General features: G+C 42.1%; 3 protein-coding genes and 1 long non-coding RNA gene across 14 annotated transcripts in view; 3 read left to right on the forward strand and 1 right to left on the reverse strand.

Moving 5' to 3' along the window:
* The first annotated feature begins 777 nt into the window (after positions 1 to 777).
* On the forward strand, positions 778 to 5,631 carry mdm4 (MDM4 regulator of p53). Of its 2 annotated transcripts, none has more exons than XM_078248164.1 (11): positions 778 to 959; positions 1,506 to 1,593; positions 1,683 to 1,757; positions 1,923 to 2,056; positions 2,179 to 2,228; positions 2,687 to 2,751; positions 4,070 to 4,166; positions 4,256 to 4,416; positions 4,577 to 4,771; positions 4,889 to 4,957; positions 5,048 to 5,631. In XM_078248164.1, the coding sequence occupies exons 2-11, from the start codon at positions 1,522 to 1,524 to the stop codon at positions 5,615 to 5,617; spliced, it is 1,488 nt and encodes a 495-aa protein (XP_078104290.1). In that variant the 5' UTR covers positions 778 to 959; positions 1,506 to 1,521; the 3' UTR covers positions 5,618 to 5,631. The 2 variants fall into 2 exon arrangements, with proteins under 2 accessions (XP_078104290.1, XP_078104291.1); XM_078248165.1 differs by having other exon boundaries at positions 4,592 to 4,771.
* A 2-nt stretch (positions 5,632 to 5,633) lies between these two features.
* Positions 5,634 to 7,565, forward strand: LOC144516680 (uncharacterized). The gene is made up of 2 exons (XR_013501865.1): positions 5,634 to 6,157; positions 6,240 to 7,565. It is a non-coding gene; the product is annotated as an uncharacterized LOC144516680 (long non-coding RNA).
* Positions 7,566 to 14,951: 7,386 nt separating this feature from the next.
* On the forward strand, positions 14,952 to 16,453 carry myog (myogenin). Its single transcript, XM_078248178.1, has 4 exons — positions 14,952 to 15,485; positions 16,010 to 16,018; positions 16,144 to 16,240; positions 16,335 to 16,453. The coding sequence occupies exons 1-4, from the start codon at positions 14,952 to 14,954 to the stop codon at positions 16,451 to 16,453; spliced, it is 759 nt and encodes a 252-aa protein (XP_078104304.1).
* An 807-nt stretch (positions 16,454 to 17,260) lies between these two features.
* The window catches only part of ppfia4 (PTPRF interacting protein alpha 4), a 56,565-nt gene continuing 51,838 nt past the window's right edge, over positions 17,261 to 21,987 (reverse strand). For 6 of the 10 annotated variants that reach the window (XM_078248172.1, XM_078248167.1, XM_078248169.1 and 3 more), the window contains 7 exons: positions 21,633 to 21,808; positions 21,097 to 21,194; positions 20,294 to 20,469; positions 19,617 to 19,685; positions 19,341 to 19,527; positions 19,097 to 19,194; positions 17,261 to 18,827 (listed from right to left, as the gene is read on the reverse strand). In XM_078248172.1, the coding sequence (XP_078104298.1) occupies positions 19,136 to 19,194; positions 19,341 to 19,527; positions 19,617 to 19,685; positions 20,294 to 20,469; positions 21,097 to 21,194; positions 21,633 to 21,808 (765 nt within the window). In that variant the 3' untranslated portion in view covers positions 17,261 to 18,827; positions 19,097 to 19,135. The remainder of the gene's footprint in view (positions 18,828 to 19,096; positions 19,195 to 19,340; positions 19,528 to 19,616; positions 19,686 to 20,293; positions 20,470 to 21,096; positions 21,195 to 21,632; positions 21,809 to 21,987) is intronic. The other 4 variants (XM_078248175.1, XM_078248171.1, XM_078248168.1 and 1 more) reach the window with 1 other exon arrangement.

Raw genomic sequence — 21,987 nt, forward strand, 5'->3', positions numbered from 1 at the left:
CAGCCCTAATCATAACCATTTACTAATGTTCTATAGATCTTGACTCATTGGACCATATGACCACCAACATCTATTGAACAACTTATTTAGCATTTATGAATAGATTACCAATATTTATAACTCCATTATTACTAAGTATAAATGGTAAACATTAGCAAGGGATTTTTCACAATCTGACAACCAAAAGGTTTGGCTTATATTTAATGGTGTATAACTAACCTTTTAAGCATTAGTAAGTGATTAGGCTAATTAACCAATAATAAAGTCATTAGTTAGCTACTATTTGAAAAAGTGGCACTGACATTCAGAACCGTCATGTTTAAATTCTAACAGAACATCATATTTGATGAAGAATGTAACATAAAACGTTTTTCAGCTAAATAAATAACCTTAGCCAGAGCTACATCTTAAATGTGAGTAAAAAAGTAGCCCAACATATTTATGATGGAGTCAGTCAGTTACAAAATGTCATGAAGTGCCACTAAGTGGATATAATATTTCTAGAACTAAGCTACTTATCTATAACTGTTCCCACTGCCATAGTCTATCAGTACCAGTGGGCAACTGGTACTGATAAACTATACAGTCTATACTTCCCACCTCTGTTAATGCTCTAGAAAATGTTTGATAACTTGTTCTCAGTATTGTATCACTGGAAGAAGACCATGATGCCACCGTAGGGTATGCTATTCACATAGTCTATGGCTTCCATCAAACAGTAGGAGGCGGCACACTCTTGGTCTATGTAGCTGTGCAGCCGGAAGTTGTGTAGCCATATTCATCGTTTTGAATCTGTAGTTCAGCTATGCTAATTGTCAGCGGTTAGTTAGTGAGCTAGAGTTCAAAGCCCCAAGATTTATTAGCTATATGTATGTTTCAAAGATGTCGACTAGATGTTTTTAAGGCAGCAGTGCGTGTGGAACAATGTAGCAGCTGTGAAGTAATGCCAACTCATCACGGTAAGATCAGTTTCAACGAACGTATTGTTCAGGATATAGCTAGCTAGCTAGCTAGCTAACCAACCAGCTAAGTTAGCTAACGTTAGCCCTGTCGTTACGTTAGCTGTCTATTACACGTTTGCTAACGACAACAGGCTTGTCACCTGCCAACGTTACCCAGAGGTTTCAGTTCACATGCCAGTAGCTAATAATGGTTGCAGTTGTGCTTTGTACCAACATTTCATCCGTCTATGCAACGTTACGCTACTTCGGTTTGCTGGAATTTTGACCTTGTTATTTGAAGACATTAACGCCAACTGTCACAATAGAACAAGTGATGGTGTCCATGTGGTGTAACGAATCCACCCAGGCAGATGTTTGATAAGCCAGCTCATTTTGGTGCAGTCTGTTAAACGTTACAGTCATTTGACAAAGTAAAGCCAATTTGGCCTCGTGGGCGTTGGTATAATACGCGTATTAACGTTTAAAGTCAATACACCAGCGTTAATGTTATGATCGTGAATTTGATGGCTGGTATATCTTACATGTTATAATTCTGTATTTCAGACTTTGCTCGTTTACTATGAGCTCCCTATCAGCCCAGCCTCTGGCATCAAGCTCAGCATGCAGGACACTACCTGGAGAGGGAAATCAGGTACAATTAAGCAAAAACTATGACAGCTGTTTTCCTGTACAATTATCCAACATCACATATGTAGTTCATATTTAATGCGCCCCCCCCAGGTACAACCAAAAGCCCCTCTTCTGCAGATTCTGCGTGTTGCCGGAGCTCAAGAAGAAGTCTTCACACTCAAAGAGGTGAGCTGTCAGGTGAAATGTCAAGTATGTTTGTTAGTATGCAGCCTGTTTTACTAGCTCATAACAAAGTGTTACCTGAGAGTGGTTATTTCAGGATTCAGTAGTAGGTAAAATTATACCCTGTAGGTGCCTTGTGATACCTGATATCAAGTATTTTTTGTGTAGGTGATGCACTACTTGGGTCAGTACATCATGGGGAAGCAACTGTATGACAAACAGAGGCAGCACATAGTCCACTGCCAGGATGACCCTTTGGGAGAGCTGCTGGAGGTTGAGAGCTTCTCTGTCAAAAACCCGAGGTATTCAACTGCACCAAAAGTGGAGCTTGGTCACCCCTCAGTAATGCTTGACTAGATACATCTACATGTATGCATCTAAAATAAGGAAGTCCATTCTAAACTCTCATATTTTCATTTTGCAGCCCGGTGTATGAAATGCTCAAGAAATACTTAGTTGTGCTTGGTTGTTCTGGTAAGTCTCACATTCGTTTCATGCTTTATGCATTTATTATGTGAAATAATGTTTGTCAGGGGGCATCATCAATAACAAGCAATGTATGAATACATTTTGTGTAGTTTAGTACATTGTACATTTGTGATGACTTGAAATTCAATTGTCTTTTTCCTCCTCCCTTTGTGATTGATGAATTCAATACTTCATTTGCATCTTTAACTTATGTTTTGAAGTGAGGATCCCTGGGTATATGGTGATATTCTATACATATATTCTAATTCAGCTTTCCTTTTGCATACATTTTGAGTGCTTGTGATAGTTTGTGCATCTCTTGGGGATGCGGGGACCAGAACAATACCATTTCCCAGCTGGTCCTGCAAAGCTACAGAAGGAGGCCTTAGTGAGAGAGTGTATTATGCTATAATTAAAGGGTGGGGGTGTCCTGTTTCTGTTACTGTGTCTCATCTGAAATGCAGACGCTGCAGAGAATCTTTCTGTGGGCCGTGAATGTGTAGAGGGCGGAGTGGAGGATCGCGGTCAGGTAAAACCGAAGCATGGTGCTAAGGAGAAACAGAGACCCCCAACCTTTCTCCCCTCACTACACACACTAGTGAATACAAAGGGACAGGACTGGCAGACTAAGTGAAAAGCTGCTTATAAATAATATATTTTTGCCATAAGATATAACATGCAGTGATCACAGTGATGGATTGAGACCAGTAAGCCTTAGTGTAGCACCAAATCACTAATTCCTCATTTCCACTGCATAGTACAAGTCAGCTTAACTCACTTTTGGTGTCAAGGCCCTTTTCTATATTTTGTTTTCCACTGCGGATAGTACCCCCACAGTGTAGGCGGGATTCTTAGCTGATTGCTGTAGTGATAGTCGGATCAAGCCATGAAATGCAGTGGAAATGCGGTGTTAGACTGTAAAGTAAGCTGCTGTCTGCTTGTGTGTAATGAGGAGGGGAGGTAAGGGCTGCTGTCTTCGTTGGTGTGCATTTGTACAGAGTGGCACCGTCTCTGTACAACCCCATCCTTGGTTTGGTCTGGTGGTATTTTCAGCACTCTGTTGCGATCCACCAGCACCACCCAGTGGATGGGGGGCAGAGTCACCCTCTCTGTCTGTCTCAGAGTTCTCTTCTCTGCTCCGAAACTGGAGGTTTGCAGCTCCTGATCCAGCCACCGGCCTAACAGTAACCCTAAACCTCTTAACCCACCCCCATGTTCCTACATCTTTCTTCCCAACTCCCTCCAAAATCCACCTTGAAGCACCTACTTAACCATTGTTTAGCTACAGTCATATTTTAGTCTGTCCTTGCTGGCTTTATGACTCAAATCAGTTACTATATTTTCCAATCACTGCACGTGTTAAATGGGGAAAAAAATAATTTTCTGATTGTAAACCTTTCTTCCATAGATGCATACCATAAGACCATTTATCTTGTCTAGTATAGATCTGTGGATCATATCTTGGAATAAGTCATTACTTAAATTCTGTGATTTAGTTTGCACGTAGTACATATGAAACTGGACTGGTACTGTTTTTTATTTTTTATTTTAACTCACTAGCTTCATCATTGTATTAAAGCATCATTGTGTGACTTAGTAAACTGGCTTTCCTACTTCTCCTTTCTCTGTTTCGTTTGTTTTACCCTCCACACGGTTTTGGTGCTCTTATTATCTCCTAATTTGTTTTGACCTCCCTTCCTGCTGGCCCGTACCCTAATTGCCCAGCCCCTTGTTCCCTGTACCACCACCCTATACCCAGAGGCCATCTTGAAAAGGAGCTGTGAGTCCTCCAAGTATCCAGTTATGGCTCTATTTTCTAATTTTTGTCCTTCACCTTTCCTCCCTAGATGTGTGGAGATGTGGTCAAAGCAGGGCTGGAGGCTTGCAGTGATGGGCCTCTCCTGCAGACCCCCTCCCAGCGACGACCTCGGGAGCCAGACGATGGTAAGCAAACATGCTGTTATTTACTCAGCAATATGCCCAGGACCAGACCTGCTCAAAATGCAGACTTTAATGGTTCAAAACCTCTCCAGACTCTCTTGAAGGCCTGCCACGTTCAGCTTGCAAACGGCCCAAACTGGATGTGACTTTGGACGAGTGGGATCTCTCTGGCCTGCCCTGGTGGTTTCTGGGTAATCTCCGTAGTAACTACAGCCGCAGAAGCAACGGCTCCACTGACATCCACACAAACCAAGTAAGAAGCCTCATGTGTTAGAAAGTTTATCTAATAACATTAGTAACAGCTGGTTGAGGCTGAAGTTGGGAGATTTCAAGCTTAAAAACACAGACATAATAACTTGTTGGCAAATGGCATGAATTGGAGTGTAACGGTGGTGGTCTGACTGATGTGTCAGCTATCTCCTGCACAGGAGGAGGACACAGCCATTGTGTCGGACACCACAGATGACCTCTGGTTCCTGACCGAGGGCGGAAGTGAACAGGTGAGCGTGGAGATGAAAGAGGCTGCACTGGAGGAAGGGAGTGCAGGAGAAGGGGAGGCTCTACCTGAGGATGATGACAAAGGAGGGAAGGAGGAGAAAGATCGAGAGGTAGGAGTTTGTTTAGGACTTTTCCCTTTTCATTGGTCAGGCTCATAACAACCAAATGAAGTTCTATGATAATGATGACGCGGCAAGTTTCATCAAATGTCTTGTGTATTTATCCAGATGCAGGAGGAGCCAGATGAAGACTCGCAGTGTCTGAGCGATGACACTGATACAGAGATCTCAACACAGGTTTGTGTCAACTGTTTTAGGATTTGATTAGCTGTAGATTAAAACTTGAACAATGCAGATGTGTGACATTGTATCTACCTTATTGCTCAGGATGCGTGGCAGTGCACAGAGTGCAGGAAGTATAACACACCTCTCCAGAGGTACTGTGTTCGCTGCTGGGCTCTACGCAAGAACTGGTACAAAGATGTCCCCCGACTAGCCCATTCCCTTTCTGTTCCTGACATCCCAGCATGCAGCTCTCTCACCACCCATGATGAGGAAGATGACAGTGACACAGGCATTGACGTCCCAGACTGCAGCAGGACGGTCTCTGACCCTGTCATCCTGCCCTCCCACTCCACAGCTGAGCGACCACTGCCCACTATGATTACAGGGAAAGGCAAGGGGCCTTGGCCCTCCAGCTTCCACAAGGATGAGCAGCTCTCAGAAGGGGAGAGTCAGGAAAATCTGGGCATGGAGATTGAAGAAGTTCGACCTGAGGCACTGTTGGAGCCTTGCAAGCTCTGTCGAGTGCGACCACGCAACGGAAATATAATACACGGCCGTACGGCTCACCTGCTAACCTGTTTCCCATGTGCAAGGAGGCTACACAAGTGTCAGGCCCCCTGCCCAGGATGTGGGAAGATCATTCAAAAAGTTATTAAGATATTCATCCTTTAAAAAGTACACACACACGCACACACGTCAGGCTCTGTGGAACTCTACAACAACCAATATACAACACTTTCGACCATACAGATGCATGCACTCTGGTACACACTCGTAGACACACACACAAAATGTGCACCTTACCCTTTAAATCTACACAGATATACACAAAGTATAGCACTTGGTGAAGCTTGCTCTTGGTTGCATGGTTTATTATGCATCACACTGCTTCTGAAGTATTGTTTGATGAAACCTCTGACTCAAGAGTTTGTCATACCAAATGTTTTTTTTAGTGCCACATTTAAATAAGGGATTTACAAAGGCAGAAGTATTTATTTATTTATAAGGAGGTCACATATGAGTGCACACTGTGAGCTATTTGATTTAATGAAGGCTTGTTTTTTTTTCAGGCTATATGTGAATTTTCTCATGGTTTTTGCAATGCGTTGAATGGTGCCATTTTAAACTAGTATTGCTTGCCTTCTGTTAGTTTTCTTTCCCCATAGATTCACGTTAGTCATCATCTAGGCAAAAATGGAAAGATCAGTGCAGGTAATTACACAAATATTTCTTTAAGCATATTCTAAGCCATTTTGTTATATATTGTTTTTCAACCCTTTTTATATCCTTTTAGGGAATTGTGGCTCTGCGATTTGAGTTATGAAGACAAGATTGAAGGAAGAACATGAAAGAGGGTAATAAAACCATGATTTTGTTAACAGCTGCAGCTCCATGAAAGTATCTTACTAAGCTTTTCTTTTAAAAAAAAATAAAAAATTCCTAGCATAATTGAATGTACTGTAAAATACAGATGTGGTGGCTTAAGTCCTGTTTCTCTCAACATAGTATTTCAAATGTAGAATTGAATTTAACTTGCTTGAGAATGCACAGCTAAAGTATTTACTGTAAGTTTCTCTTGGGGTACTAATTTGATGTTAATGTGTATTCAGTACCGTATTTACAAGCCTCTGACAGTTATGCCTGCAGTAAGTTATGTCATATAGAACTGTTGGTTAATGTTTAAATGTTATCATTCAGAAAGGTTCCTTTACACACACAACATAATCAAATGATTTCTGTATATTTTGTATTTAATTTATTTATGATTCAGTTTTAATTGTTTAAATGACCACCACTTTTAATGAAGCAGAAAAAAAGGCTGCACTTGTTACAGAGCTCTAATGTGTACATTTTACGCAAAACTATTTTCTGAAAGGTATACCGAAAGTCTTTAAGGAAACAGGTGAAGTTACCACATGTACCCTCTGTGAAAATGACTGTGGAGTACATATTGGGAGTTGGAGGTTAGATTTCAGCGTTACACTGCCACGTAATGACTCTGAACTTTAATTTGTATATTATTATAGATTTTATTTTGATGCCTCAGCATTATTTCAAAATTGTGTCGCTGGACCAGTGTGTGAGTGGTCTACAAATACAGTATGCTCTACAATCCTTACAAGTAAGATGTATAGTGACCGTAAGCATTTAACTCTTGGCTCTGCTTAGCGTAGAGGGAATACCATAGTTCCTTGATATGGCCGTTACTTGCGCTTAATCTTTCTGCCAGCAGGTGGGGAGAAGTCTCAATATTGTATCTGGTGCCCACGTAAGCTGTACAGTACCAGTAATACCATGTAAAGCATATATAGAGCATGCCTCCCGTCGTGACTAGAGCCAGCACTGAACTGGTGTGAGAGCTATAGTAGTTATATGAAAAGCTATAAAAGATGAATGTCTCCTTTTGTATTTATCACCACAATTGTGCATCGAGAGAAACAAACTTCCTCTAGATGCAGACCTCATAAAAGTGGCTTAGTACATATTATACCAGTAATGCTGGTTCACAATGACAGACTTGTTTCAATTGACATTAAGACTATAATTTGCTCAAACTGTACAGCTAATATAGTTGTTTGTTTTCTACCTGTTGTGGAATAAAATGAGTTTTGTTAAGCAACTAAGAGTTAATTGTTTCATTTAGTTCTTTTGCTGACCAGAGGGACAGTTGATTGTGTGTCTGTGTGCGCGTAAGTCATGTATGACAGGCCAGCTGTCATGTGTCTTCTCCTTCTTGACTGGGCTCCAGCACCTGCAACTCCACTCTGCTTACTCACTGTCCTGCTGCCTTGTGTCTGCCTTATTTTTGGGACAGACAACCTATCCTCTACAGTAGATGATGCTGTAACACTTTCTAACTTGTGCATAAATACTGCAGCTATGTTAAGCCAGGGTGTTCTAGATAATTACCCATTAGGGAATGTTCTCTCAGTGTGGAAAGTCCCCTGTGAAGCTTCCCACCATCTGAAATCGCACAAGGGTTGACTAATGCCTATAGAAATGGCTTGTACATTGACATTATCATAAAATGAGTACTTTCATACAAGTGAAGGCAATGTTTACAGAGGGCATGATTCTAGGAAAAAACTAGCAAACATCAATGGTGGAGGAAGCATTCCGAGCTATTACTTGGGTACCAATATGACACTTAACATACTCGCAAGTAAAAGGCCTGCATTGGAAATATAAAAAATACTTGAGCTTTATCAGAAAAATATACTCAAAGTATTTAAAGTAAACATACTCAATGCAGAAAATGGGCCTTGAATGTTGTACTAATATAGCTGTATAATTAAATTATTATTCCTCATGAGTTCATGTGTAAGCAGCTTTTTACTGTTATAGTTGGTTAAGGTGGAGCTCATTTTTAACAATAATACAGTATATGGGACTGCAACTAATGAAAATGTCCATTATGGATTCATCTCAGATTGTTTTCTTTCTCTTCAATTAATTGATTATTTTGTTTGGTTTGTCAAATGTCACAAAATAGTTAAAAATGACCAATAGTCCAAACCTCACAATTATTCAGTTGGCTGTAATTTAACAAGGAAAGCATGAATTTTTACATTTGAGAAGCTGGAACTGACTATTTGAGAGGAAAATTAAACGGATAATTGGTTCAATCAAAAGTAGTTGCACAAATGTTCTGTCTATCAACTAATCCTTTCAGGTCTAATTTAATATGGCTAATGCAGGGTAATCTACAGCAATGCATTATATTGCGTAAGACCTTCATATGTTTTGATGTAAAAACTTAATTTGTGAAGAATAACCGTCAAAGAATTGTAGTTTTTTTTTACATTTGTTACACAAGTACAGTAGTTAAAATACTTAGTTACATTCCACCACTGGCAAACACCACATAGTAGGGAGGTAGGTACTGTGCCCCCTGTGTTTTGCTCTACAGTATTAAATGCTTGTGACAGCCATACTAAAATGCTTTCCCTCGCTCTGCATCTAATTCAAGAATGGCATACTGCTTTGATTGCGGCGTCTGGCACGTCACAATGCGTAGAGACGAAAAATGGCATAACACCCCTGGTGACATAGCACCCAGAGCTTGGCAGCTCTAGAATGGCATGGCCCAGGGAGTGGCAGGGGATCTGCATGTTTCCATGGCAACAGTACCTCCATCCCAACATCCCAGAATAACTTAACACATTCTCCCTTTATACCCTATGGCGTATGCAATACTTCCTAGAGGAAAAATAGTTAGGATGGAAGCTCTCTGTTGAGCATTGCTCCCATACTTCTGCCTATTTTCCATCATTTTATTGCTCTTACTGGCTCTCGTATACTTTTAAAGCACCTTTATAAATATACATAGTATTTCTGCGTCACTCGTCTCTTCCTGTGTCCTTCATCTGCATACCTCCAGCCTGTTTACCCTCCTTTGCTTTCTTCTTGTTGTGTGTCTGGATATTTGTAACTGTATCTGTGTGGACAGGACCTTCCTTTTCACCTTCATTAACACACACACACACACACACACACACACACGCACACACACACACACACACACACACACACACACACACACACCACCCGTACTTTCCCTTTGTTATGTCCGACTATTTGGTCACTCCAGAAACCAGGACGCTAAATTTGTCCCACTGCTGACATGGGAGAAGGTCAGTGGAGCCAGAGATATGGAAAAAGTCATTAAGACAGAGAGAATTTCAAAATAAAAGTAGAAATAAGGGGAACAACAAGAAATGAATGATTACATTAAACAAAAATTAAATTCTGGCAAAAAATAGATAATAGAGTTTCTCTTTCCTTGTAGCCACAGCAGGAGGTCTGATGTAGATGATGATATATGGAAGATGGGCTGACTGGGTTCAGGGCATAGTTTCTGCATAGCTATCAACTCAGATCTCACAACACTGCAGTCATATACACATCACTGGCCTCAGACAGGATTGCAATGCAGATTGTGGTTTACACTTGGGCAATGTCAAGGTGTAAATTGCCATCAAATTAAACTGGATAGATTGTATGAGGGGCCTGGCTTTACCCTGTCAGATACCTTTCTGATTAACTTAAGTAGAACTGGCAGTCCTAAAACGATGGATGTTTGTTTTCTGGCCTATAATGTCCATTTTGAGTTATCATACAACCTGTGGCATTATCAGAATATGTGTCACGTAAATAATCTGGTTGTTTGTGGCAGTGGGGCACAGGTTATTTACAGTGAATAACTTTAGGGCTACCATGTGCTGTGAAGTATGTTAGTGGGTTATGCATGTAGGTATGAGTATGTATATGTGTTTGTCCATGGGTGCTGGAGCCTTGCAGTGAGCGGGATGCCAGTGGAGGGAAGGGCAGCGGATGGCTCAGGGGCTCAGTCCATTCCTGTGATTTAACATGACACCACTTGCACTAAGACTGCGACAGCTGCATATGCACATGCCGGCCATTCTGTTTGTTGTAGGGGATTACCCTGCCACAGTGAGCAGCAGCATGGCTGGGCTACAGAACTACTGTTTCCCCCCTGACTTAGAAAGCTTTCTCCAGGCCTCCAGAGCCCTATGAAAACACAGGTGTGGGCACTTCATTCTGAACTGCAATGAATGGGAGTATTCTTCCGATGATTAGCTGGGCCGTAGTAGTGTCACATCACCTTCAGGCATCAGTCAAATGGCACAGTACTACAGCTTATGTAAGGTTCATTACTCAACAGAATTAGTGGAGCATAGTGGCGTTGTAATCAGCTCTGACTGCTCCATTTTATTTGCTTCAGAGTAGTTAGGTGATTGATTTGCTTACATTGTGTATGATCATCTGGGAGGAGTACACTACTTTGTCATCTTTCACCATTAAATGTTGTGTAGTCAGCATACAATCACCATAATCTGAGAGAAGAGAGTATTGTGCTGTATGAAACACTGATATGAAATGGTTTAGTAATGGATGTGCAGTTATCATGGCGACAGTATACAAACAGTCTCTGAGGCGACACAGTCGGGCATCTGTTGCTGTCACTATGGTGACCATGTCCTCTCCAGAAGGCAGTCCAGAACACTGTTACATGAGTCCAGACTTCAAACAGAACAATGCATACTAGGAGTACTACAGAAACACTTCAGTTTAAATACAGAAATAGACACATTTCTCTTCCCTTTCCCTTAAATGTACATTCTTTGAAATCTGTATCCCATGTTCATGTTGCTCCTACCACAACCATGTTTACCATATACTGAAATGTACTCACTGTTTTAGTCATGGTGGCGAGGTTGACCATGTTTATATGTTGACAGAAACTTTAATTATGTCAATTATTGCATTACATATTAAGAAACAAATTACATTTCTATGAAATGTTTTTTTGTTTTGGCAAAATACAAAAAAGTTACCAAAAGTCTTTTGGTAGTTTCCAGTTTGGAAAGAAACAGTATTGTAAAGGAGCCTAGGAAAGACCATTCTAATTTTAGGGAAAATGGAGACAGTGTTCAATTGGTACACTTCCAATTTCATAAATTCCAAATAACTTGCTAAACACAACATTTGTATATAGGCAAGCATACAATTCTAACACACATAATGAATAAGGTTTTTAAATCAGTAATTAGTATGTACTTGGGTTTAAATAGATCTGTCAGCTTTTCCAGCATTTACTGTACAATTTTAGCTTGAGGACATTTCCCTGGAGAACAACAATTGCTTATAAACTCAAACTCAAATAACTCTCTTAGAACATTGTCTCTATTTTTCCTATGTAATATAATAATAATAATGTAATAATTGTAACAAGTCATGAAGTTATTATGGCAATTTAGCATCACCAAACACATGTATTCCACTGAATGTAGTTTAATTTTGTGGTTATGGTGTATCATACTGTATCTCACTGGATAGAGGTCCATGTTTATCCCCTTGTTATGTTATTGTCCGCTTACATATCTGAGATCTCCCGACTGCACCCAGATGACAGTTCTCTAGGTCAGTGATGATCTTGAGGCTAACCTGGGGTGAGGAGGACTGATCCCTCCCCTCTCCTCCCCCCTGCTCAGCTGTCCCACAATGTGCTGCTGCTTGTCACTCAGGAGAAGTGGAACAGTGTTGCCAGTGACAGGGCAATCCCTGTTACTGTCAAGTGCAGTATCTGCAAACAGTAAATAAACACCCAATAGCTGGTTTACTGCATCTCAAGTGTTCACTTCAAAATGCTGAGAGGGGACTTGTTCCTCAAACAAGACACAAGTGTGAGCCTGAAACTACTACAAAACACATACACACGCAAGTTCTCTAGTTCTGCTGACAATGGGTTACGATGACAGAGGGTTATGAGTGACTCTGACACACTGCAGACCCCCCTCCCTGCTGTACCCCTGAGAGCAACACAGACGTCTTTGTACTCGCTCCACCATCAGTGAATATCCATCACAGACTAACCTGACAGCCCATCGCAGCCCTGCGCCAAGCCTCGACTCTGTACTCTGCCTCAACCCCAAACCCGAGCCCAAAGCCCCAGGACTAGACCATAAGCCACCAGGCAGTCCTGCCAGACCACTGCCTGGCAACCAGTACCAGAGGGTTCCTCTGTCTGTACCAACAAGTCAATTCATCTTACATTGAGCGGGATACTTCCACTCACCGCTGACAGGCAAAGATTTTAAACAACACATTATTTTTGTTTTAATTGCAAATTTAACTTCATTGTTAATACCCTAAAATTAAGACAATAAATACAGAATAAGTAAAGTACTGGATATACATAAGTACTGTAGTGGCAACTTGTTAAAAACCTTCCTCGCCACTGATTGCAGAATGTAAAGGGTTCTGACTCATGTAGATCACCATGTCCAACTTTAATGCGAGGCTATCCAAAGAACGAGGCTCATAGAAATCTTACAAGTACAGAATGAGATAACAATAGGTAGAATATAAGTAGAGAATAGTGAATTGAGAAATGTAGTGACTTTTTCTTGCAAATGGCCTATAGCATAATCTCTGAAACCAGGAACCTGTAGCAGACAACATGCTGTATATTTGTTTTGCTTGTTAGCACTTTTTGCGTGTTTTTACATATATTTAGGTTTCCTGCGCACCGGTTTTTAATAAAGCTCTAATTAAGAGTCCATTAGAGTCAATTTAGAGTCCCATTCAGATGTGTGTAAAAGGCATTTGTCACAGAAGACATTTAAACTTGTAATAGCTGGAAAAGACAGGTGTAATTAATTACAATAATTACAGCTCTGCTTCATGCATTAATTAGTTAATTAGTAATTAATGTTATTAATTACACCTGCGCTTTTTCTAAATGCCAACATGTCTGCCGTGAAGCGCTTAATGATATGTTCTTAAAACAATGTGCTGTGAGTGTGAGATAAAACAGTCCAAGATACCATTACTCTGAGTTTGTCTTGAAAGATAAAAAAAAAGAGTTCAATACATCAGATTTTCTTTTACCAACTGATTGGAGGTTAAAAGAAAAGTGTATAGCTTTATAATTCTTCTACAGTTACATTTATTGAATGCTATTTACTTATATTTTTGACTCATCTAATAATCTTTTACTGTATTTTGTGTGGTGTCATGTTGTGGTGCAGGATTTTTTTTTGCATTTTGAAGTCTCTGTTAGGAAGATGAAAGTAAAGACATTCAGAGAAAGAAAAAGGACAACATGTGACAAATGTCATTGGCAGTGGTATGTACCAGACACCAGTACATATTATGTCGTGTGGCCACAAAACAGATCTCCCAAACATTTCCTGCCAGGTATGTATTACTGTGATAAACCTATGGTAATGAAATAGGATACATAGGGATGCAACATATCTCACACTATGCCTGTCATTCCAGGTCACTTCTCTGCTGACAGAAGTGTGTGTTTTGGCTGTTTGTTCATGTTAACGGAAGCCAGTCCGAATTAGCTGGTGATCTATTATGCGAGACATGTCCTGAAAGGATTAACACCTGATGGCTAGGCTAACACTGCGACTAACTAGAAGAGGTCAGGACAAGGAAAGCCATACCTCTGCATGGTCGTTTGATTATTGTCCCTCGATTTAGTGGCAGCCTTGGTTCTCAACCTACTGTACTATACTCTGTCCATTCCTGCACAGACCTGTCTGAAACAGAGTCCAGTATAGCTCAGAAGGTCACTTACATCACCCTGTGCAATCATCTTAGAAGGAAAGTCAGTAGATATGAATGTGGTCACGTAAAACCAAGACCCAACAATGGCATGAGCTTTTATGTTACCCAAGGTATTCCATATTTAGTAGGCCTATCAACCTAGTTGATCACTCTGAACCTTCAGTCACAACAGAGTACACGTTTATCTGTGACCTAGTTTTGACTAAACAACAATCTCCGGCCTCATTTCCTTCCAACAGGAAGGCACAACTTCTTGTCATTGCTTATCATTGGCTCCTAGTAGAAGTGACAGCTGTCTCCAGACTGACCCATGCAAGGGGACTTTATGTATGGTGTCATGGAGGGAGACACAAGTCTGGGATTAGCTCATTAAGACGGACATCTTTGATCCCAGGTTATCTCTCCCATTTCCACTGCAACTTGATCATATTCCGGCTTCAAAGACACACACAAGTGCACAAACCCACACAAGGGCACACACACACACACACACACACACACACACACACACACACACACACACACACACACACACACACACACACACATGTCCAAAAGGGCCTTAAAGCCCTGGAGAGCAGGGCCCAACAGAGATGTGAAGTGTAGATGTGCAGCAACAGCTAAACGTCGTGTCAGGTTTCTAGGGGCTCGTGCTAAATTTAACCCTGTGATCCTGCAGCAGGCAGAGGGGTTTAAATGCCAGCCTACAGTTGCTCCACACCAGTTGTTCTCCACACATCTTCCACTCATCACAAACTAAGGCCAGGGACGAAGACAGGCATACACACACAAACACTCCGACAGACACGCTCCAGGCGCCGGACCGAACACCACATACAGTAGAGCAGTTCCAGGGGAAGCAGGAATCTTTGTCCCCTTTCAGACCATAACGTTGTCCAATATGGAGCTTTTCGAGACCAACCCGTACTTCTTCCCTGACCAGCGCTTCTACGAGGGAGGGGACAGCTACTTCCCCTCTCGCCTGTCTGGGGGGTATGACCAATCTGCCTACCAGGATAGGAACTCCATGATGGGCTTGTGTGGGAGTCTGTCTGGGGGTGTTGGAGTCGGAGTGACAGGAACAGAGGACAAAGCCTCTCCGTCCAGCCTGTCACCTCACTCCGAGCCCCACTGCCCAGGTCAGTGCCTGCCCTGGGCTTGTAAGCTGTGCAAAAGGAAGACGGTTACCATGGACCGTCGGAGAGCGGCCACAATGAGGGAGAAGAGGCGTCTGAAGAAGGTAAACGAGGCCTTTGACGCTCTGAAGAGGAGCACCCTGATGAACCCAAACCAGAGGCTGCCCAAGGTGGAGATCTTGCGGAGCGCCATCCAGTATATTGAAAGGCTGCAGGCCCTGGTGTCTTCCCTCAACCAGCAGGACACTGAAACGGGACAGCAGGGACTGCACTACCGACCCAGCCAGGCCCAGCCCAGAGTGAGTAGGACAGAGGAGGGATGATTAGCAGCAGAGGGTCACATATTCGACACTGAGAACAGAGCCAAAAAGCAAACAGAAAGAACAAACAGGGAGGCAGAAGATGTTCAGACAAAGATGAAATGTCAAGTAGAGGAAGAGATACACGACATAGGCAGAAATTGGAAAAATGGTCAATGTTAAAATGTTTGACGATGTGTGACTTTAAAGAACTGATACGCCTCAAAGTCTGCTTCAGAATTGATCACCGTGGCTAAGTTTTGAGGTTTGGGGGAATAGCTGGTGTATCCATCTATGTATTTAGACATAAAACGAACAGATGCACTTCCTGTCATTGTCTCACAGTTAGAAGTTTTTTGCTTATTTGAAAGTTCAAAGAGACAATGATAACAGACCGAAATACAGTATATCAATCCAATGACTGTCTCTGTCAAATGGTTTGATCTCTTTTGTAAGCAACTGTATTTTTTGATGGAAAAGTCTTGCTTCTCTTGTTGAGATACTGTTCATCATGTACATCACAGGATGGATTGGTGGTGGTGTGTGTGGTATTACACTGCAATGTAGTGTGCTGTGTTTCTGTGTGGGGCGGGATATGCCCTGTCATAACACACAGTGACTGACAGCAACTTCTGTGTGTGCATCTCCATGGTAACAGGTGTCGTCAAGTGAGCCCAGTTCAGGCAGCACCTGCTGCAGTAGCCCAGAGTGGAGCAGCACTCCAGAGCAGTGCACACAGAGCTACAGCAGTGAGGGTGAGTACAGTTCACATACAGTCTCATTAGACAGCAATAACAGATCCGTGCACCCTCGCTCAGATACTCAATGTGTGACTGGGTCTCTTTGCAGATCTCCTGAGTGCTGCTGACTCTCCAGAGCAGGGGAACATGCGTGCCCTGACCTCCATCGTGGACGGCATCACTGCAGCAGGCGGAGCTGTGGCCTTTTCTGTGGACATTCCCAAATAGACCCTCCACACAGCGGACCCATATGTGCACAGAGAGCCACAGACAAAATGACAATTGGCAAAGCAGGCTGATAATCGGTCCAATTTAATTTATTTTTCAGCTCTACTGATCTATGTGTCTTATGCTAAAATTTTAATATAGTGATTTGTTTGAATTGTAACTCTGCTGATCAATGGGTCTGCTAGCCAAACTGAATTCCTACTGTTCACAATGAGGCCTTATTCCCTTTATTCCCTGCCTTATCCTGCGGTCCAGGCCTTTCTGTCAGAGCCATAGTAGCTTAGTCTAACTAGAGATTCAAGGACTTTACTGCATGAACCCAACACCTAGTTACTAGATTGGATCTCTGTTAGGCTTGCATTCAGTCTCATAGAGCCACAGAGGAATGACAAAGCCTGGTTTTCTCCTTACTTAATTTAAGTTTTCCTCTTTTCGAAACCTTTCCCTTTCATTCTTTTTGTGTGTGTTTTAATGCTTAAAAAAACATGAGTTTATTTGTGGGGCCAATATGTACCATGGCAGTTTTGACCAAGATCTGCTTAATTTAAACTGGTTATGAATGCTAGTGATGTAAATACGTTCCCTTTTTCTACAGAGTGGTTTTGCCATTTTATTTTTTATTTTTTGCTAACTTATTTTTGACTTTTATAATTAAGATTGTTGTGTAATTGTAGATGTTCTGAAAAGTGATATTTTCTGTCCAATTCTTCCAATAAAGACCATTTTCAATACATTGTCTGTCATTGTCTTTAACTACCAATGAGATATTTTCACTGTCTAACCTCAAAAGGAACACAACATCCAAAATCTTTAAAAAAAAACAGCTTTACTTATGTCTATATAGTGTCATAAATACAGTTCACTTTTTTGAATTGCCAAATAATAAAATCTTGATTTGTCAGCATTGTTTCACACCTGGAATAAAGACACAGTACTCATAGCTGCCACATAGCACATTACACCTTTTAGACACCTTGGAAAAACTCTAAAAAAAAATTGTACACCCATTCAGCACTTTACAGGTCCATATGCTGTGTTCTCATTGGATGAAGAGTTGGTCAGCAGAGAGCACTGAGTGCTCACTGGCACGTCTCCATGGCAACTAAATGGGAGGTGACGGGACAGTATTAGAAGAGTCCCTCACATTGAGCAGTTTTACGTGTATATCATTGGCTGATGTTGAGCAGCAGTTTACAGTTTGATTTGAGAGAAAGTAAGGAATCAACAAGAGGAGCTACAGTGTTCACACTACCCATCCACAGAGAAAAATCATGGTCACCCGGCTGGGGTCGGCCTTGCACACACAAAGTCTCAAGCAGAGAGACTCATTTGTTCACTCACTCACACACACGCACTCTTCATATTAAAGGATTCTCTCTCTATTCTAGGCTACATAGTGTCATACTGAAGGCGAGAGAGGCGAAAAGAGGAGAGGTAACAGCTACATAGTGTCAAGAGAGAAGGAGGGAAAAGGAAAGAACAGGAGAAGAGGCAAAGAGAGTCTGAAGAAGTCTGAAATTGGACCCATGAACCCATGAAGGGTCCTTGTAGAAACACACCCCCTCCTTAGTGAGACCCTCCCACTAATGATTCACACACTTACAGCATACAGCAAAAGACACACAAAGGTCCGACACGGAGATAAAGAAAGAGAAAGAGAGAGAGAACAGTCACTATCGAATACAGGGCATTGGGTTTCATACAGCAATTATATTGTATTCATTTCCATATGTATTTCCAATAAATACATATTATTATATACATATTATATTATTATTATAATATTTCTATAAAAAACATAAGTCATCGATTTTATGTACAAAGACAATACATGATTAATACCTTGCATAACCGGTAGGGGGGCAATGTGCAGTGGGATCTGCCATTTATACGTAAGTATTCATCATCCCCAAGTCCAAATCAACGACTTGTCACCATTCCTTTAAATCTTTTTTACACTAACCAACTATTGTGTTGCCTTGGACATGATGACACTGACAAATTGGTTTGGACTTGACCATGTTGAGAGATTAGAATCAGGACAAGAACCCACAGCTGAGACCAGGGGAGCAGGAGCACAACACCACAATAACAAGGCTACTGGGAGCACTGGGGTAAACTGGGAGAGACAGGGATGAGTCTCCTTTACAGCAGCGAGCGCAGCCAATGAGCACTCTCAAGAGTTCAAAGGTCAGAGTTGGCCTCTGTATTGCACGTGTCCGAAGGAGAGATGAGAGGTGAAAGATGGGAGGTGAGGCCGGGCCACAAAGGGATGAAGATCACTCCCAAGTGGCACCCAGGACTCCCTCTCCAGATTTGGCATATCACTCTCAAAAGGCCGCAAGCATGTGTCCATATAGGTAATGAGAATGCACTGGAAGAGAAAAAAAGTGAGGAAAGTGAGAAATGTCATTATCGTTGTACAAAATGCTGTTGTGTAAATTAATGATTTCAAAAAGAAGAGGCTAAAACTCACATTGTTTACTAGCTAAAAGGCTCAAATCTGCCAGACACACACATCAATACATTAGCCTGGTACTGTAAAGTTAGTGCCACAATCCTGCCACATGCCACGCAGCTGACCAATGCTGGTTAAAAGCACAGTGAGCTGTAAGTTCAGCAGTTTCAGGTATGGTTACTTACCTGTTAGCATTAGCACTCCTGTTAGTAAGCAGAGAGAAGTTAGCATGAATAGGTCCGCACGGCCGAGGGGTCGAGTCTCTGGGTCGCCGGTGGAGGAGCTTGAGCGGACGTGGGACAGAGGGGTTTGGTCACAGCAGGACAGAGAGGACACAGCATGCAGTTAGTCAGTCAGGACAGGCAGAGAGAAGCACACAGAAAAGTAAATAGGCTGAGGTAGAGGAGTTTGGTTAGTATTGTAACACACCTTCAGGCTGGAGCTGTTTCTTGGGCATTAAATGAGCAGAGGGCGGCATGGACATTGAGGGCATGCGGAAGCCAGCAGGCAGCGTTTCCATGGAGCCCGCCATCATGCCCAGCCCAACCCCTCCCTCACGTGCTCGAAACCTCTTGCGCCACGATGGAGAGCGTCGAAAAGACTTGTCATCCCCACTCTAAAGTGACAGGGAGAAAAGCGAGGTCAGACAATATGCCCTTTTTTCAACAATTTGTTTTTGATCAAAGCAGCTGCTTGAGAGGTCACCTCCTCTAGTCGACGGTCGGTCCCCAAGGCTAACAGGTTGTTGAACTCCCTCTCCAGAACCTGCCGTGCCTGAAAAACAACACACACAACCCTCTGTGAGCAGGAAACACAGTAAAGGTGTGGGTTAGCCAACCAGGGTAAAAAATGAACAGGAGTGGATGGCAAAATGTCAAAGAAAGCTCTTGAAATACCTCTAATAAACAGGAAAAGTGTTTTTGTTTACCTGTAAATATGAACTGTGGGCAATACATCTAAAATAAAGCCCGTGACTGGGATATTCTTTCAAGTTAATTCTGAGTGAGAACAACAGAGGCCTTTTGATCAGAGAACAACTGATACTGTATAGACTCTGAGGCAGAAGTAAATGTTGGCAGCATGTGGCCAGCAGTAGAAGGAAATGCTGACTGCACAAAAACCGCCACTTCACCAAAAAGTAAATCAACCAATCTCATAAAAACCTTAACAACTGTGACTGTTGGGCTTACAGTGCTTGGAACGAAAGCGTTTAGGATATTCATATATAAATCTTATTGGTACAAATCTCAGGTTTATATATTTTATTTCATAATTCACCACCATATTGCTGGATCATACAACACTTGATATATTCCTCCCAGTCAGATCAGCTTGATCATTGCATGCTGAGTGTAAACAGTTGTGTTTTCCTCTATAACCACCTGTGTATTCTGCATAGGGATTTGCAGGATGAGGGCTAGGCTGCTGTAATCGAAGGTCTCGTCCAGAGATAGTAGCGCTCCGTGGACACCGCTCTCCAACAGGTTGCTGCTATACTCCCTCAAACCAATGGACAGGACCCAATGGATCACCTGCTCATTGGTCCACACCAACACATCTAAAGTAAAAGAGAGTGGCTCAGACTAGAGGTACTGTCGCACAATGTTAGTGTGTTAAGTGTCAGCGCACATCATTACCAGCAAATAAGAGCAACTCAATTTTAAGTAAGTGAGCTAGAAAGAGAGAGAGACAAAGAGATAATGTGCATGGCCACATGGTGTCAACTCACTGGCACACTCCCTTTGTTCATTTAAAGCACAGCTGTCAGCCAGCTTTCCAAGTTGGAACAGGCGGTGTGTGTGCGTGTGTGTGTGTGTGTGTGTGTGTGTGTGTGTGTGTGTATGAGGGCAGGACTCTGATTTAATATGACAGCTGAGTCAAGTTCATGTGCAGAACTCAAGGTCAAAAGGGCAAGAGGGTTGGTTAGATCTAAGTGTTTGTGTGGACTACTCTTGGTATGTGGAGCTCTGGATTATAAGATTGTAGGCCTGCTTCAGCTGGCGTTTTGACAGTCTAAGGGCAGAAACATTGTCCACGCAAGTACGCAAACGCAGACGCTTCAAGCCACCACTCTGGCCCGATGAGTGTGGATGTGTGCCATTTTGTGCACTAGTGTTTGAACATATGTGTGTGTGTGCTTGCTTTTTTGTCACTGTGAATGTCTCAGGGTGTGTGTAAAGTGTACCTTTCATGTCATGTTGGCTGTCCTCTCTCCGGTGATCCAGGTCTTTCCTGTCATAATTGAGTCTCTTCAAGCACATAATCCCATAATGCAGACTAGCCCTGGTAAACATACATAGAAAGCTCTCTTAATGTGGAATTTCTCAATGGAGTTTTTAACTACTTCATTTATAGATTATTATTATTGTGTGAAATGTATGAATGAATGTGTGGAGAGAATGTGTTTTTTAGAATGTGTAACTAGTGGCACATTACAGGAGTAGCAAACTGAATTTCGTTGCACATTTTTAATGATGCAATGACAATAAAGGCATTCTATTCTATTCTAAGCACACACACGCATGCACGCACACACACACACACACACGCACACGCACACACACACGTAACGTAAAACAAACAAGCTCACACACAAACATAGAAAAGCACAAGCACATTTGCATCATTAGCCTTCTCATCTCCATTGCTAATGTGCCCAGTTAGCAGATGAAAGGGGAAGCTGATCAGACAGCAGCTAAGCTGATCACCATAGCCACAGACCTATGGAAGCTGTCCACCATCTTGAGGTGGCTCCTCAGGTCCTTCTTGGTCAGGTGGTCCAGCATGCGAGCGTCCACCAGACACTCCATGAAGTAGGAGCGGTACTGAGGCAGGCCGAGGCTGGGCAGCCACTCGTTCCCTATCCACTCATGATTCATATCGCCATATGCCAGAGTCTACAGGGAGAGGAGTACATGATGTTACTAACTTGTGCAACAGAAAAAGAGAGAGTGCTCTCTGTTTTCAGGACTGTATACTGTACATATGCATGGATGAGGGACTGTTGTATGTGAAAAAACAATATGCTTTGGTGCCAAAAGCTAGTCAAGTGGTAAAATATCTGCCATTTTGTATA

The sequence above is a fragment of the Sander vitreus genome, chromosome 4, assembly GCF_031162955.1.
Source record: "Sander vitreus isolate 19-12246 chromosome 4, sanVit1, whole genome shotgun sequence".
NCBI classification, from domain to species: domain Eukaryota; kingdom Metazoa; phylum Chordata; class Actinopteri; order Perciformes; family Percidae; genus Sander; species Sander vitreus.